At 34.7% G+C, this 17,379-nt stretch overlaps 1 protein-coding gene across 39 annotated transcripts in view; it reads right to left on the reverse strand.

Moving 5' to 3' along the window:
- RIMS2 (regulating synaptic membrane exocytosis 2) overlaps positions 1-17,379 on the reverse strand; it is a 587,006-nt gene that overhangs the window by 116,873 nt on the left and 452,754 nt on the right. For 13 of the 39 annotated variants that reach the window (XM_047727199.1, XM_047727164.1, XM_047727165.1 and 10 more), the window contains one exon: positions 16,095-16,267. The exons of 20 other annotated variants lie outside the window; for them this stretch is intronic. In XM_047727199.1, coding sequence (XP_047583155.1) covers positions 16,095-16,267 — 173 coding nt within the window. Of the gene's footprint in view, positions 1-14,993; positions 15,246-16,094; positions 16,268-17,379 lie in introns of all 39 variants that reach the window. 6 more of the 39 variants (XM_047727198.1, XM_047727170.1, XM_047727181.1 and 3 more) reach the window with 1 other exon arrangement.

The following is a 17,379-nucleotide window of genomic DNA, read 5'->3' on the forward strand; positions in this document are numbered from 1 at the left end:
CGCTCTCATTCATGATCTAAGTTCAATTATTTTCGTGAACAACCACATTTTTAAAATTACTGAAACAGGCATTCATTTATCCATTTATTATTCAACAAATATGTGTTGAGGACCTGTACTAAGCTAGGAAGTGTTCTAGGCAGTGTCAAGACAGATGAAGACTCTTTTCCCGTGAAGTCAAGGTTTTAGAATTCCCTAAACATCATTATTCTGAGAGAAGTACGCCTAAATCACAGATTCTATTTTTTATAGTGGTAACCACCTGTACAAATTGAACCTAAGTTCTAAGCTTATTTCATTAGAGCAGCATTAGGATCCTAAACCAAGAGAATTCTCACCTCAAAATGGAAATAATAAAACCTGCTCTCAATCTCTCAAGCCTCCTGTTAATATCTCATGATAGACACATATACATATGCACATAGAGCTATATGTAACATACCTATGATGTATGGATATACGATATTATATATTAAGATGTACATATATTTGTATGTGTTATATAAAAAACTAGTTCTTAACCAGTAAAGTCCTCTGTAAATATATTAATGTTATTTATTTATTTATTGTTAAAAGATCTTATTTATTTATTTATTTACTTGAGAGAAAGAGAGAGAGGGAGAGAGCAGGGGGGAGGAGCAGAGGGAGAGGGACAAGCACACTCCGTGCTGAGCACAGAGCCCCATGCACGGCTCGATCCCACGACCCTGAGATCATGACCTGAGCTGAAATCAAGAGTCAGATGCTTGACTGAGTGAGCCACCCAGGCATCCCTTACCATTATTATTTACTAAAAGAATGATAACAATAAAGTGGTGAAGCTTTTGAAAATATAATAAGACAATGAAGTAGCTATATGTTGAATTTAAAAATGAGTCTGTAAATATCTCTTATAATATTCACTCATTTTATGTTGATAGGCCTTATGAATATTTTATATATCCTTCAGCATAAGAGAATTTTCAAGTTTGTCCTATATAATATGTATAATTAATTCTTTCAATGAAGAGGGTGTATTCTAATGATAGCAGAAATAGTAAAGTTTAATGATGTGTTAAAATACTAGCCGTGGGAGTCATGGACTACATTAAATAACAATGGAAAACCAACTCTGGAAGTCTAGAAAATCAGACATAAGAAGGATTCAAGTTCAGAGCAGGATAGAGCACTTCTTAAAGAGGGAATTTGGGAAAGTGAGAGTTCCCTTAAGCATGTACTAGAGTGTAACGCCCGCACGCACGCACATACATAAGTACACACGTGCATCTATGACATCAGTGGAGATCCGTAACTATCATCTCCTTTGATCTCAGCAACTAAAGGTCCACGCAAATAGAAAAGGATAGAAAAGGTAGAAATGGGCTACCCATCAACCCCATCTCTACAAGGAGACTCGACGCCTTTGTTTGAAGTGATTTCCTAAGCAGGAGACAGGGTGAATTAAAATTGAAAATACATGTGAATAGTCAGCAAATATTATAAATGTTCATAATATTTGTTGAATTATGTAAGCGATTTTTATGCATCCTTTTGTCAGTGTCATTATTTGGAAGATAAATCTTATCTCAGATTCTTTGGATACTACTTTTCCCCTGACAGATTTGTGAATTTCGAGTTGATTTTACAATTCTTTTCCTAGCCCCACCTGTCTGCTTCTTTAGGGACAAGATCAATCCCTATAAATAGGTTTTCTCAGCTCCAAGAAGCTCTTCTGGGAAACCCCAAATTTTGCACCATAATTCTATGCTCAAGCTCAGCAAGAATAAAAATATTTATTTAACTGAGAGAATGCGAGGCAAAGTCAGGGATGAAAAATGAATGCGTGTCATTGAGCTTAAAGCATATTTCTCAGAATAAAATGTGAATGTATGGGGCGCCTGGGTGGCTCAGTGGGTTAAGCCGCTGCCTTCGGCTCAGGTCATGATCCCAGGTCCTGGGTTCGAGCCCCACGTCGGGCTTTCTGCTCGGCGGGGAGCCTGCTTCCTCCTCTCTCTCTGCCTGCCTCTCTGCCTACTTGTGATTTCTCTCTGTCAAATAAATAAATAAAATCTTTAAAAAAAAATGTGAATGTATTACACTAAAATAATCTATCATAAAGTATAGGGCATACTTGTTTAAACACGCTTTATTACAGAACTCTCCAAATGCTGATGTAGACTATGAATCTTAAAAAGGACAGAAGGTATACTGGTTTCCCATATGTGTTGACCTTAAAACAATTTATTTTTAAGCATTAGTTAGTTCATGGGGTTAATTTTCCAGAAATATACTTGGAAAGCACCAATTTAAAAGATTTGATTTTATATTTCTAAATGTTTATACTTTATAATCTTACCTTGCTGACTGATTTTTAGCTAGAGATCCTTTTAGATTTACATGGTGGGAAGATTAAAAACAAACAAGCTAACTAACTAAAATATGAAATAGGAGAACCCAGAAGTCCCAAGTACGAAATAGTGTGTAATGTTTTAATTATAGATTTTAAAAGCCTTGTGTTTGGTTTGCATCAGTGCTAAGAACAACTGTTTAATAAAGGTTTTCAAATATGTTCTTAAGCTATTAATTCAGACTTTTTAAATGATTGGAGGCTTATAAGAAATAATGGGACTGACTCCTTAATTTCTCTTTCTTCTGTCTTATTGTTAGTGTAAAGAAATGCAACTGATTTCTGTGCATTGACTTTATATCCTGACACTTTACTGAATTCCTGTACAAATTCTAGCAGTTTTGGAGTGGAGCCTTTTGGGTTTTCCACATATAGTATCATATCATCTGCAAAGAGTGATAGTTTGACTTCTTCTTTGCCGATTTGGATGCCTTTAATTTCTTTTTGTTGTCTGATTGCTGAGGCTAGGACTTCTAGTACTATATTGAATAGCAGTGGTGATAATGGACATCCCTGCCGTGTTCCTGACCTTAGCGGAAAAGCTTTCAGTTTTTCTCCATTGAGAATGATATCTGCAGTGGGTTTTTCATAGATGGCTTTAATAATATTGAGGTATGTGCCCTCTATCCCTACACTTTGAAGAGTTTTGATCAGGAAGGGATGCTGCACTTTGTCAAATGCTTTTTCAGCATCTATTGAGAGTATCATATGGTTCTTATTTTTTCAACTATCATATGATCTCCCTGATATGAAGAAGTGGAGATGCAATGTGAGGGGGTTAGGGGGTAGGAAAAGAAAAAATGAAAGAAGGTGGGATTGGGAGGGAGACAAACCATAAAAGACTCAATCTCAAAAAACAGACTGAGGGTTGCTGGGGGAAGGGGGGACGGGAGAGGGTTGTGGGGATATGGACATTGGGGAGGGTATGTGCTATGATGAGTGCTGTGAAATGTGTAAACCTGGCGATTCACAGACCTGTACCTCTGGGGATAAAAATACATTATATGTTTATTTTAAAAAATAAATAAATTTTAAAAAAAAGAAATAATGGATTTTCTTCTGATGATCCTAGCTTCTATAATGTTGAAAGAGTCAGCAGTCTCTGCTTCAGTTTAAATGATTTAATATTGGGCAATTTAGATAATGCTTTTATAACTTCCATTTTCCATACACTTGTATTTCAAAGTTAGTAGAAAGCTTTAAATGAGATAATTAAGTGGGTTTTAAAATGACATACTAAGGGGAAGTACTATCAATTCACATGTTAGAATTACTTTTTATACTTTTACTAATTGTAATCACTTCTTGTAATCATTTAGTTACTTCTAATTACTCTATCTCCCCTCTAGACTTTAAACTCTGAGAGAAGGGACTAGGTCTTGTCAACCGGTATGTCCCCCATATGTCCCTTCCATGTGGAAGATCCTCAAAAATGTTTGCTGAATAAATGAAGGCAATTTAAGGAATAAAACCACTTCAACTCCAAGACTGTTAAAGGTCAACCATATCAAACTATGAAACAAACCTTACAAAACATTTTTCAGAATCTCTACCATATTAATTTGTGAAATTATCTTATCATGAAATCTCTTTGGTATTTTGGAAATTACTTTCTCTTGTACAAAATGTAAGATTGACTTGTCTTATTCTGAATTACCTGTCAAAGCACTACAGGAGTTTCTATGAAATACACAGTCAAAAAGGCCAGAAAATGGAGAATTTTTTAATTCATTTTTCCTCTCCTTTCTTTTCCTTTTTTTAAATTAAATATTTTACTTATTATTTGAGAGAGAGAGAGAGAGTGAGACCCTGAACAGGGGTGGGGAGAAGTAGAGGGAGAGGGAGAAGCAGACTCCCCACTGAGCAGGGAACCCTATACAGCGCTCAATTCCAGGACCCTGATATCATGACCTGAGCGAAAGGCAGATGCTTAATCGACTGAGCCACCCAGGCACCTCCTTTTTTTCTTTATTAATCTCTACTATTTATCAAATGCTCATCATATGCCAGGAATAGTGTTAAAGCCTTTAAGGATATAATTACATTGAATTTTCATGACAACCATGTGAAAAAGTTATTATTATTATCCCTGCTACATAGATGAAAAAAAAAAGTGGTTTTTATTTGCTTACACTTACATTGTTAGGAATCGACAGAACCAGGATCAATCCAGTTCTGTCAAAATCCAAAGCTAAGTTTTAACCATCAGGCTACATTATTTCTAATGTATATTTTTGGAGGACTTATGTGTTATTTGTTATAATACTAAAATAAATTTTGGATGACGATAAGTGATATTATGCTTATTATGAGTTAGTGTAACATGGTATCGAGTTCTCATTCACAGCTTTGCAAAGCAAGCCAGCTGAGTACTCTGTGAGTCTCTACAGATGAAAGGTAAACCGTGCAAAGAAGTAATTCATAATCTATGATAAACAGAAATAGTAAAGTAAGTTGGTTAATTCACAGATTGTTCTGAGAATATGCAGTTGTCTTCAGACAACTTCAACATGAAGTCCTAATTTTCGCTTATTCAAAATACCTTGTTAGAAAGTCTCAGAAGATTAATATATGTTTCCTTATTTTTGCAGTCTTAATGATAATCACTATTTTTTAAAAAGATTTATTTATTTATTTATTTATTTATTTGACAGACAGAGATCACAAGTAGGCAGAGAGGCAGGCAGAGAGAGAGGGGGAAGTAGGCTCCCTGCTGAGCAGAGAGCCTGATGTGGGGCTTGATCCCAGGACCCCAGGATCACAACCCAAGTCAAAGGCAGAGGCTTAACCCACTGAGCCACCCAGGTGCCCCAACATATATATTCTTCTATGACATATATATTCTTTTTTTTTTTTAAAGATTTTATTTATTTATTTGACAGAGAGAGATCACAAGTAGGCAGAGAGGCAGGCAGAGAGAGAGGAAGGGAAGCAGGCTCCTCGCTGAGCAGAGAGCCCCATGCGGGGCTCGATCCCAGACCCTGAGATCATGACCTGAGCCGAAGGCAGAGGCCCAACCCACTGAGCCACCCAGGTGCCCCGACATATATATTCTTATATGTCAAGTCTGACATATAAGAAAAAAATAACAAAAGTGTTCCCTAAGATAGTATTTAAAGATTAGACAAATGAATGCCAGTCTAATGCACCAAAAGAACAGTGTAAAATGAATTCTAAAATCCTATCAAAAAGTATAAAGATGATAGAAATGCAAGCTGGTGCAGCCACTCTGGAAAACAGTATGGAGGTTCCTCAAAAAGCTGAAATAAAGCTATCCTGTGACCCAGCAATCTCACTACTGGGTATCTACCCTAAAGATACAAATGTAGTGATCTGAAGGGGCACGTGCACCCAATATTTATAGCAGCAATGTCCACAATAGCTAAACTATGTAAAGAGCATAGATGTCCATCAACAGATAAATGGATAAAGAAGATGTGGTGTATGTGTATGTATGTATGTGTATATATATACACATACATACATACACACACAAGGGAATACTATGCAGCCATCAAAAGAAATGAAATCTTGCCATTTGCAATGAAATGGATGGAACTAGAGGGTATTATGCTAAGTGAAATAAATCAATCAGAGACAGACAATTATCTTATGATCTCTCTGTTAAGAGGAATTTGAGAGGCAGGGCGGAGGGTCATAGTGGGTAAGGAGGGAAAAAATGAAACAAGATGGGATCGGAGGGAAACAAACCATAAGAGACTCTTAATCTCTGGAAACAAACTGAGGGCTGCTGGGGTTGGGGAAGATAGGGTGGCTGGGTGATGGACATTCGGGAAGGTATGTACTATGGTGAGTGCTGTGAATTATGTAAGACTGATGACTCACAGACCTATACCCCTGAAGCAAATAATACATTATATGTTAATAAAATAAAAAAGTATTAGATGAGAGAGATAACTATTCTCATATATTAAATCAGTAAACCAACAGATCAACCAACTGAATCTTTCCTAAATGCAATACAAATGACCTCTTGGCCTATTTAAAAACTTTCATCTGAGAAGACTGAGATGAGCGTATTGAATATCGTACTACGTTGGAAGCCAGAAGCACTATGTTCGAAGCTTTTCACACCTCTAAATTTTCACTGCTTTTTTGCAATCTTACTTATTCATAAATTCACACACCAACTTTTACTGAGTGCCTACTTTGTATGATGTATTGGAGATCCTGGGAGATAAGACAATAAAAAATAAAAATGATAGATAATTTACCTTCTGAAGGTTAACTAATGGTCAACCACGGTTGATGAAATGGATATATAATTAACTATATTCAGAGGAGAAAAACGAGGGCCACAAGAGAAACTGTTATTGTAAAAGAATATTAGATACATTGTGAAGGAAGAGAAGAGATGGTATTTCTTAGAGGAATTTATATTTGAGTTGGGTATTGAAGAATGGGTAGGTACTTTACTTATAAACAGAAATGAAGAAACCACAAATCAGCAGAAGAATCAATGTGAGCATATACACAAGAGTATAAAAGCAAGAGCCTGTAAGGAGAAAGATCAGTAAGTGTGAAAGACTGAAGTAGAATAAGGCTAAAATATAAAGACCAAATTGTGTCATTAAGAATCTAAAGTCTCAGGCCAGGTATTTGTGGATTTTTTTTTTTTTTATGGCTTTTGCTTCCTTAATATTAGATCCCATTTTTCTACACGGAGAATCAGAAATTGAAAATGAAGCCATACTATATAGTACCACATTATACTGATGTACTCCCATATAACCCCAATATTCATGCATGAAAATTCTTTGACTCTGAACTTGATCTTGCTTTTATTATTTCTATAAAAATCAAACTTTTTACATGAAGTTTGTTCATCCTGAGGGATACCTGTAGTTCTGTGAGGAGGCACTAGCTCCAAATATTGCCTTTAGTTTAGAACTATAGCTGTAGATTAATTGTCCTTATTGGCTTGTAAAAACAAATATGAAATATGATGGAAACTACTACAGTAGTTTTTTTATGCTATTATTTTGTGTATATATATATGCTTGTATATATATTTGTATATATTTTGAAAGTCATTCCAATTTAATTGTTTCTCTACTTTCATACTAAACTTATCTTACTCTCTAACATGCAGCTAGTGGGGAAAATGTTAGAAATAAATGTAAAAAAAGAGCAATTAATTTTATCTTTATAGGAAACAAGTCTATAGAAACACTATTTACTTGTAGCTTAACCAATGGTGGTAATACTAGAAAACAAACGTTTAGTATATAGATGAAGGCTAATAGACATTTTAAATGTATATAACCCTCAATTGCTATTCTAACTATAGTGAAATTGATTCATCAGTAAAAATGAATCTGTGTAGCCATCTCTGAATAGGATTTTCAAGTGGTAACAAGATAGAATAACCAGTCACCAGAAAAATACAAATTAGCAGAATTGCTAATAATGATTATATTACAAAGTCCATTAAATTTTATAAGTCTCTTAAAATTTATGTAGGATGTGGGAATAAATTTTAATTAACACTGATCTCCAATTTCATATCAAAAAAATACAGTATAAATACCAAGACTCAGCTGAAAAGAATACCCTGAAAATGCAGTGACACTAACAGCAGAGGAAAGGCCAGGTGGGACTATTACAAATCTATATTGTTACTTACTCCAAACCTTTTCCATTATGGTCAACAAAACGATGTTTATCTTGTCTTAACTAAAACCTGGTGCTTCTTTGAACACATTGCTTCTCCTGAAGTCCTCCCTAGTGACAAGTACTTATCTTTCTTCATAGGCTGCAATATTTCTAACTACTGGCTACTTTTTTGGGGACTAGTTCTCTTCTATTTTTACTTAAAAGTTTAAATTATTGGGACGCCTGGGTGGCTCAGTTGGTTGGACGACTGCCTTCGGCTCAGGTCATAATCCTGGAGTCCCGGGATCGAGTCCCGCATCGGGCTCCCAGCTCCACGGGGAGTCTGCTTCTCTCTCTGACCTTCTCCTAGCTCATGCTCTCTCTCACTGTCTCTCTCTCAAATAAATAAATAAAATCTTTAAAAAAAAAGTTTAAATTATTTATTATAACTATTATTATTATTTTTGCAGCTTCTGACTTCTGGCTATGCCAACATATACTTCTCCTTTTCTTTTTCCTTTCCTCTTATCATCTGGTGACTTCATGGCCATTGACTCATTCACTGAAGTCTTTAGGAGCTGGGTTAGTCTTATTTTCAATTCTCAATTTTACTGTAATCTGATGAGACTTACATATTCATTAAGAAGACCTAACCAACTGCTTCATAACTCCAAAATGTACATATCTCCAACTACCCTCATATTTATTCTTTTCATTCACTCTATTGTACTTGCTCCAATGGTTAGGTCTTCAAATTTGCTGATCAGTGAAATAGCCCCACCTCACAATCTTGAGTTTCAATGTTATACTGTGACATTGAAACCTCTCACCCTTCCAACTCCCTAAATATGCTTTTGTACAACATGATATAGTTTTCCAATTTTTGAATTTTTTCTACATTCTCCTAGTCTATCAGTTCCTGTCTGGACGTCTCTTCCTTCTTCTCTAGCATTGATATTTACATAAACACCCTTAATTTCTTTCCACTGTTATTTTCCTAACAGCCTCTTCCATGGAAATTCCCATCCTCCACAAATGCTACAGTCTGACTTCTGGACCTATGCTTGTATTGGCTCAGTGCTCCTAGAAAAGATCACACTACTCTCCCATGCAGGTGTCTCTTGGAATTGTCCCTCCGTTGGATCTCCTGAACTATTCATCAGCTCTTTAATTTGTTCTTGGTCAGCTACTTTTCTGATTTTCTTCAGCAATTATTCCAAACCCTCAAATCAAATCTCTAATTCAATTTCCAAACTCTTATATTCTGTCTCTTATGTGTTTGAGAAAATTAAGGCCATCAGGTAGTGACAACTTCCCAACTCCCAGTCTCATCCATTTTAGGAGAATCTATGCAAAACTTTCTTTTAAAATTCTATGAGTATTTCTCCTAAACAATTGATGTATCTGCTTCACAGAAAACAAAATGTTGTAGCCTATTGTATGTTCTCTTTACCTACTTTATAAAGAAAAGTTCGTAGTCAAAACCTATTCATTCCATTCAATTTCTTGAACTACAGGATATGAAAATTATGTTACATATAATGATTGGCATTTTCAGTTTTGCCTCTTTTTTAAGAATTTCTTTTTCTATGTCTATTTTACTATAATTTTGAGTTCTGTAACTTTTTGTTAAAATTGCTTCAAATTATATATGCTGCTAAGTCTTAACATAGTTTTCATATTTTATTGTGCAGACTTTTAGAATTTGACCCCATTACGCTTCTCTTCTTGAAATGCCTTTTTCTCTGAGCTTTTGTGATTGTATACTCCTTTAATTTTCTGTCCATCTCTCTGGTCACCTCCGTTTTTTCTCTGAGCTTTTGTATGCCTCTTTTATGTTGGTATTTTCCAGGATCCCATCCTAACCACCCCCCCCCCCCGTCTTTTTTTTTTTTTTTTAACTCTCTTTTGTCGGTGCATTTTAATTTCATGGCTTCAAGAAGCATCGGTATATTAATGACTTCCAAATCTGTCTTTCCAGTCCAGATCTTTTTCTTAATCATCTGCCAGATCTAGCCAATCCTGTTCTGTCTGTCTTCTTGTCTGTCCTGGAGACATACTAAGCTCAATACATAAAATTAAGGGGCCCCTCGGTGGCTCAGTTGCTTAAGCATCTGCCTTCAGCTCTGCTCATTCTAAAATGAATGCAAGGCATCTGAAAAAAAATATCCTCAAAAATGCATTAACAGCTAATGCAGAGTAATTCTATGAGGCTGTTTCTTTTAAGAACTTTCTATGAGTCCCTTCTCTTTAACATTGTAGTGATGGTTTTAGCCAGGTCAATTAGACAAGAAAAGGAAATAAAAGGAATTCAGATCGGAAGGAATGTTATTCACCGATGACATGATCTCTTATATAGGATATCCTAAGGAATGAACAAAAAAAAAACCTTTTAAACCAATAAATGAAGCACAATAAGGCTATAGGATACAAGATCAACATATACATATAAATTGTATTTCTATATAGTAGCAAAGAACAGCACTGAAAGGAAATTAATAAAATAGTTCCATTTATAATAGCACCCAAAAATACTTAGAATAAATGTAATAAAAGAGGGGTAAGATGTGTACACTGAAAATAATAAAATATCATTGAAAGAAAGTTAAGAAAATAAATGGAACAGCTCATGTTAACAGATTGGAATACAGTATTTTAAAAATGATAACAGTTCCAAAATTGATCTAATTAAACAGATCCCTGTCAAAATCCTGGCTGTTCCCAGCCACAATCCGCCTCACAAAAAACCTGACAAGCTGACCATAAAATCCATTAGGAAATATAAGCAACCCCAAAGAAAGGATATATAGCATCATAACCAGCTGGGCTATTTGTTTTAAAAATGCAAATTCCTTCTCTCTCTGCCTGCCTCTCTGCTTACTTTGCGATCTCTGTCAAATAAATAAATAAAATCTAAAAAAAAAAATGCAAATTCCTGGGCTCCACCCTAAAATTGCAGAATCAAAATTCTAAGAGTGTTGTTTACATATTTTTTCTAAAGTTCCCTTTTCATGCACAATCATAAAACAGGAGAAATTACTCATTCTTGTACGATTTCAGTAGTACTAACTAGAAGATAACCTTAATGAGAAAGAAAAAGCAGAAGAAAACACAATAATACAAGCGTGGTAGAGCACAGTCAATCAGTATTCCCTATGGGATGAGTTTGCCCTGAAACATACTTCCAGAAGACTGAAAGACTCAGTTTGATCTATGGAGTATTGAATATTAGTCACCTCAATTTTGGAAACATCTGCAAAATGATGGAAATTTATGCTGAGCTGTTTGTTCTGCTAGTGGTTAACTGCAGAACCAGTGATTTCTTGAGCTCACGATAATAAAGACAAATCATCAATATAATAGAAGATGCTTACTTTCCTCTTGGCTACGTACTATGGGAAGGAGTATGAATTACCCCTTCCTCCAACTGGCAAGCAAAAAAGCCCAGACAAAGCCAGCAGGTACATGTGACAGAACCAGGATGAGAAGCCAGATATTTCAGATGTCTCATCCACAATTACTTTTATGAGACATACTATTTCTCCTTTAAAAGTCTGCGACATGGGCATAAATATGCTATATGCATCAAATTACATTACATGATCATGAAGTGTTCCACTCCGATCTATAACTCTGATCTACATGTTAGTAGGAATAAATATTTCATTAACAATTATTCTGCCGGGACGCCTGGGTGGCTCAGTTGGTTAAGCAGCTGCCTTCGGCTCAGGTCATGATCCCAGCGTCCTGGGATCGAGTCCCACATCGGGCTCCTTGCTCGTCAGGGAACCTGCTTCTCCCTCTGCCTCTGCCTGCCATTCTGTCTGCCTGTGCTCGCTCTCTCTCCTCTCTCTCTCTGACAAATAAATAAAATCTTTAAAAAAAAAAAAAGCAATTATTCTGCTTGCCATTCTAAAGATTATAAGAACTTTTATCTATACAATTTAGATGGCTCAAGTTTCTTAAGAAGTTTTTCATGAATTTTTGAATGGATGCCAAACTTTTCCTCTTAAAAAATTTCCCTAACTCAAGAATATTCTCTTTAAAAAGAAATTATAATTCTCTAGCATTTAGAGACATGCTTGAGAACTAAAAATTTATAGAGAACAAATTTCTTGAATTTTTTCTTTTGTCTTATAGTCCTAGAACAAAACCTAGAGGAAAAGAGGAGTCTACCAATATTGTTGGTTTTGATAATATTACATTTTTCAGTATTTGTTTTTTCTATCTTCTTTCATTGCAGATTCACTTAAGATCCCCTCCTGTGTTCAATTCCTTCCTCAAATGTGCTTGTGAATTTGTTTAGGTATATTGATAACATTTTTTTGGGTAAGAAGCTATCCTTAAATGTCCACTCACATAAGGCTAAGACACTGCTTCACTCTCAGGCTTAGATAATTAGAAATGCTTAATTTCATTTCTATCCCCAGTTTTTAGTACAGTGCTTGAGAAATTTTCTAAATAAGTATTGGCTGAATAAATGATTTCTCCTTACCTTTGAACTCTGAACATTTTTTTTTTCTGAGCCAGCTTACCATATGTACACGGTATATAATTGGCAAATGTATTTAGGTATAAAATTTGGAACATGCACACATGTATGCAGACTAAGAAAAATATTTTAAATGGTTAATATAATTTTGGATTTTCTAGATTACCAAAAAAACCATTAATGATATAGGGACATTAACCTGACTTATATTCATGTATGTAAATGTAAATATCTAAATATGAATATATTACTTATTAACTTTGAAAAAATATTATATTCAAAAATTTAATGAACCATTTTTTGAATTTACATTTTCCTGCTCATTTTTTACTTGTATATTCAGAAGACTTACTCTAATGTGACTACTACCCCAAAACAGCATAATTCTGTATCATGCAATGAAATTCAATTACTGTAATGAAATCAGCAACTATAATGGATTTGATACATTGGAGTCACTGTGTTAATTTTACGTTTCAGCATTGCTAGAAGTCAAAAATTTTTTTCCTTTATAAAACTTGGATTACTAGTAAAAGGCATAAAATGTCAGTGGTGTATTATAAAATAAGATTATTTCCAATAATTTTGTATAAGCACATAAGCTGTTTTCAGTATTTAAACAATCTATGATTGTGTTCATTTACTACCAAAACAAAATATTACTGGGCGTACTCAGACACATTTCCTCTAATAAAGACTGTTCATTTTATTCTAAAAAATGAAAGCAATTTCAAGATCTTATGTTGCAGTAATTAGTGACACCAAAAGTTTCCTACAAAGTAATTGTAATTGATACCTCCCGTCATCTTATAGAATCCATGTTCCCTAGAGACATCTACCTGGCCCCCTTTAGAGTTTCAGAAGGATTATATAGTTACTTAAGCAGAGTACAGTGCCTTGATGACTCAGATTGCTAGGAATATACCATATTTCCTTTTCCCCTGCAAATTATGTAATCTTTCCCTAAAGGAAATGATGAAGAAAGTAATAAATTAAAAACTGAGAACTTAAAGTTAAAATCTTCTCCAAACCTTTGCCCACCAAGCCAGGTCAGTTAGACTTTTGGCTCCAGGCAAACACCAGTGGGCATGGGTGTTCTCTATACAGTCAGTATACAGAAAGACAACAGTAGAGACCTGGAATTTGCTCTGCTTTTGAAAGAAAGGAAACTCTTCCAAGGAAACCCCAAAAGCTTTTTTCTGTGAATTAATGATGAAATTATTCTATGCCAACAAATCAGAAAAATGGTCTTTATTGCAGAATCACTGTAATTATTGAAAGTTAGATAAGTGATGAAGATAGATTTGCAATTACTAGTTTAGACTCAAATCACATAACATGCCAAAACCTGGGATGCCTTTTAGGTTTACTATCTGTTATACAGAAACTTTCACAGATCACAGATATAGTAATATACCAATCTGGGACAAAAAGGGATATGTCATAGTCTAAACCACTGAATTGTATACTGAAAGGGTAAACATCTGCCCCAATTATCTTTCTCATTAGTTATGAATAAGTATACACTGAGATTGGGGTTAGATATAATAAAGCAAAGTCTGGCTTATAATAGGGTATGCTTACCAAGCCAGCTATGTACTAACACAAAATCAAATTCTGGATTGACTAGAAACCCAAATTCCTCCAAAATGGACATGATGGGTAATTCTCAGTCTCTGAGAAATATAGAGAAACCTCATCTCCTCAGGGAGAAAGATGAAGTCTACTGCACACTTGGGCCGATGTGCCTGTCAGTATAGAGCTATAAAGATAGTGTCATGCTTACTTGGTGCCTGTGTTATGAAAATGAAAACATAGTTATTTTTATACTTTGCTGTTTATGTTTTTCCCCTTTCTTTCCCGTTCTAAGTTCCTTCTCCGGCAGTTTCTCTAGCTGACTGAATTTTTCAAGGGAGCTAACCTGACGGGTTTGCATTCTAACAAACCCTGGGGCATCTATCCTTTTCCGAGTAACAGAGTATTGCCCCTGATTCGCAATCTTCCTCAGTACTCAAAACTGGGCTAGAACCCACCAAAAACTAAGAGACAAGGGAGCCACAGACTAAATAAAGCTTACTTTTTGCTAGCTATTTTGCCACTCATTTTTAGAGTGAATCTCCAGTGTTAATATTTTTTATGAAATAGGCTAAATTTTCTCAGGCTCTTCAGAAGCTCATTTTAAAAATTTTGACTCTACAAATGGAGAAGTTATGCAGCAATTAACACTAAGGGAACTGAGGGAAATTTACATTGGATTCAGTGAGTCATAATGAAAATCAAATAAATCAGGCCCTCAGAGCTAGTGGACATAAATTAAAGACTGCTTCATAAGTCAATCTGTTTGATGCTACTTTGCCAATATATGAACTAGTTGTATTAGAAGTTAAATAGAAAAAACACAAGAAAATAAACCAAATGTAAATGGCAAAATAGTTTTTAGGTTAAGAAAAAGGACTACATGACTAATGGGAAATGTCTACACAAGTGAGGAAATTTTACCTGTCATCATCTTGTGAAAATCGTCCTTGCAAATCCTCTTTATTCCACTGTTCTTTTTCTTTCCCTTGCTCAGGTATATCTTGTGCTTTTTCCTCGTCTCCTGATTCTCTGTTTTTCTCCTTATCACATGTTTTTGTGATCTCTGTCCCTTTCTCATTCTCATTAAGTTTTTCTTCCTTTACCTCTTCCTTCTCATGAACTATCTCTTCGTGCTTAATCCCTTCTTGCCCTCCCTCTTCTATTCCCTTTGGCCTTTTGAAAGCAACACAGATCGAAGGCATGCAAATAAACACAAACAAGAAAGAAAAAGTCAAGGAAAAAATGCACATGAAATTAAACAGAAATGTAATGAAAACTACTAAAACAAAAATTCTATCTTTTAAATGTTGACTACTCTTTTCCCCAGTGTATAGCAGAAGAAGCACCATGTAAGCAATACTTAGCATTGTTTTCAGATCATATTTTCCTGTCACAAAGTTGCATGGAAAAAAGTTGTAGTCTCTATTACATATGTTTTCTGATGTAATGGGAGTAAAAAAAAAAAAAAAAAGTTTAGGTGCCCATAAAATCTACAGGTCAGATGATAAGTGAAAATTATACTAACATATATTACATTTATACATTTTTTTGAGAAGCTGAGGACTTTTTCCATGCATTTCTAAAAGTTCTAAAAGTAATATTTTTATGTATTCTCAGTCACTGAAGTGTATTACGCTAGGGGAAAAAAAACCCTTCAAACTATTATTTTTCATATTCCTTGGAACATTAACAAATTCAAGTCTTCACTTAGCCATCACTTTAATTTCAGATAAGACAGAATAATAACAGAATTACTTTTTAAAGTAGCAAACATGAAAAAATAACCCATGATAGGATTTCAAGTAGTCTAGTAAGAAAATTTTGTTCTATGGAACTTTTCTGTGCAAGTAGTTTGAATACAGATGAAAGTATAATAAAAAATGATATGTTCAGAACTTCTTACTGCCTTAACAACACGTATTAACTATTTCGAAATCCAGGATTTTAGGTTTATCCAAAGAAAAATCAAAGACCTCCTAAAATATGTTTAGAAGAATTTCCTGCTAAAGTCCCTTTACTCACCTGATTTTCTTGTTTCCTCTTGGCCGTTCTGATTGGACAGACATGTAGCTCGTGCTGCTGAAACGAGAAGCACTACTAGTCCTTGAAACCGCAGATATATCACTTACATCACTGTCCGAAGATTTAGTGGAAATATTATCTGCCCCTCTATGAGGATCCCATCCTGATCGATACTGTTAACACAGATTGACAAACATGCAGAGGTTGTCAGTATTACCACACAAAACAATCATTAGCTTCTCCTATTTCAGCACTTTAATTGTCCACAGAGGATACTGCAAAACCCCACTCAGTGGCATATAAAACAAAAGTGAATGGCAATTATCCTAAAAGAAAAATTCAATTTATATGAAACCCTTGTTTTTAGCAAAGGCAATTAGAGCATTTTCACCACACCCCAGTGAAGGCCATTACAACTGTTTCACAATAGCAATGGCCCCAGGGAAGAACATTCAGGTAAAATCTGGGAAATAAACATAATATAAGGCAGTAGAATTGTTTGATTTCTGTATAGAATTTGAGAAAAAAAAAAGTACCATAAGGTCGCCATTGTAACTTATAAAGACTATTTTAGTAGCCATCAATGCTCTCCTGTAATCCATTATGCTTCACTGAAAACCTAGAGATAATATAAAATCTAATTATTAAAACACTAACTCTTTTAAAGAAAAGTCAAGAAAAAGGAGAGTTTAATTTCTGCATGGTTCCTGGAATTTTGATGAATCCTAGAAATACTAGAAAAAGTCATTATTATTTACAATAGTTCAAATTTCCTGGAATTGAAATAATCAAATAGTTCTCTGGCACAGCCAGCCTGCAGGGTGTTCTGGGTGGTCAAATATTCTGATAAGTTGCAAACCATCAGGAATGTTTTATGCTCATGACACTTGGGATGTAAAAAAGAAGAGATTTTGGAGTCTGGAAAACCTGGAGTAAGAAAAACTCCTACTAACTGGGTAAACTTTAGCAAATTATTTGACCTGTTTATAAAATAATAGGGATAATAATACCTTCCTTGCAGGGTTGTTTTGAAAATTAGAAATAATACATATCTGCTATCTAATACTATACATAAATAATTACGATTGTATCATTACTACCTGATGGCTACTTGTGGGCTAAGAGAACATCTGCTAGTAGATATTTCTTTATTTACATGTATTTTGAACATAATGTTGAAACATTCATATTTGGTCAATTTTGCAATGATGATTTTTCTAATCATAGATACTACCAAATTTCACAAAGCCCTAGAAAGATGATTATCTTATACAAACAATTTACT

This window comes from Lutra lutra, chromosome 4, assembly GCF_902655055.1.
Source record: "Lutra lutra chromosome 4, mLutLut1.2, whole genome shotgun sequence".
Lineage (NCBI taxonomy): Eukaryota > Metazoa > Chordata > Mammalia > Carnivora > Mustelidae > Lutra > Lutra lutra.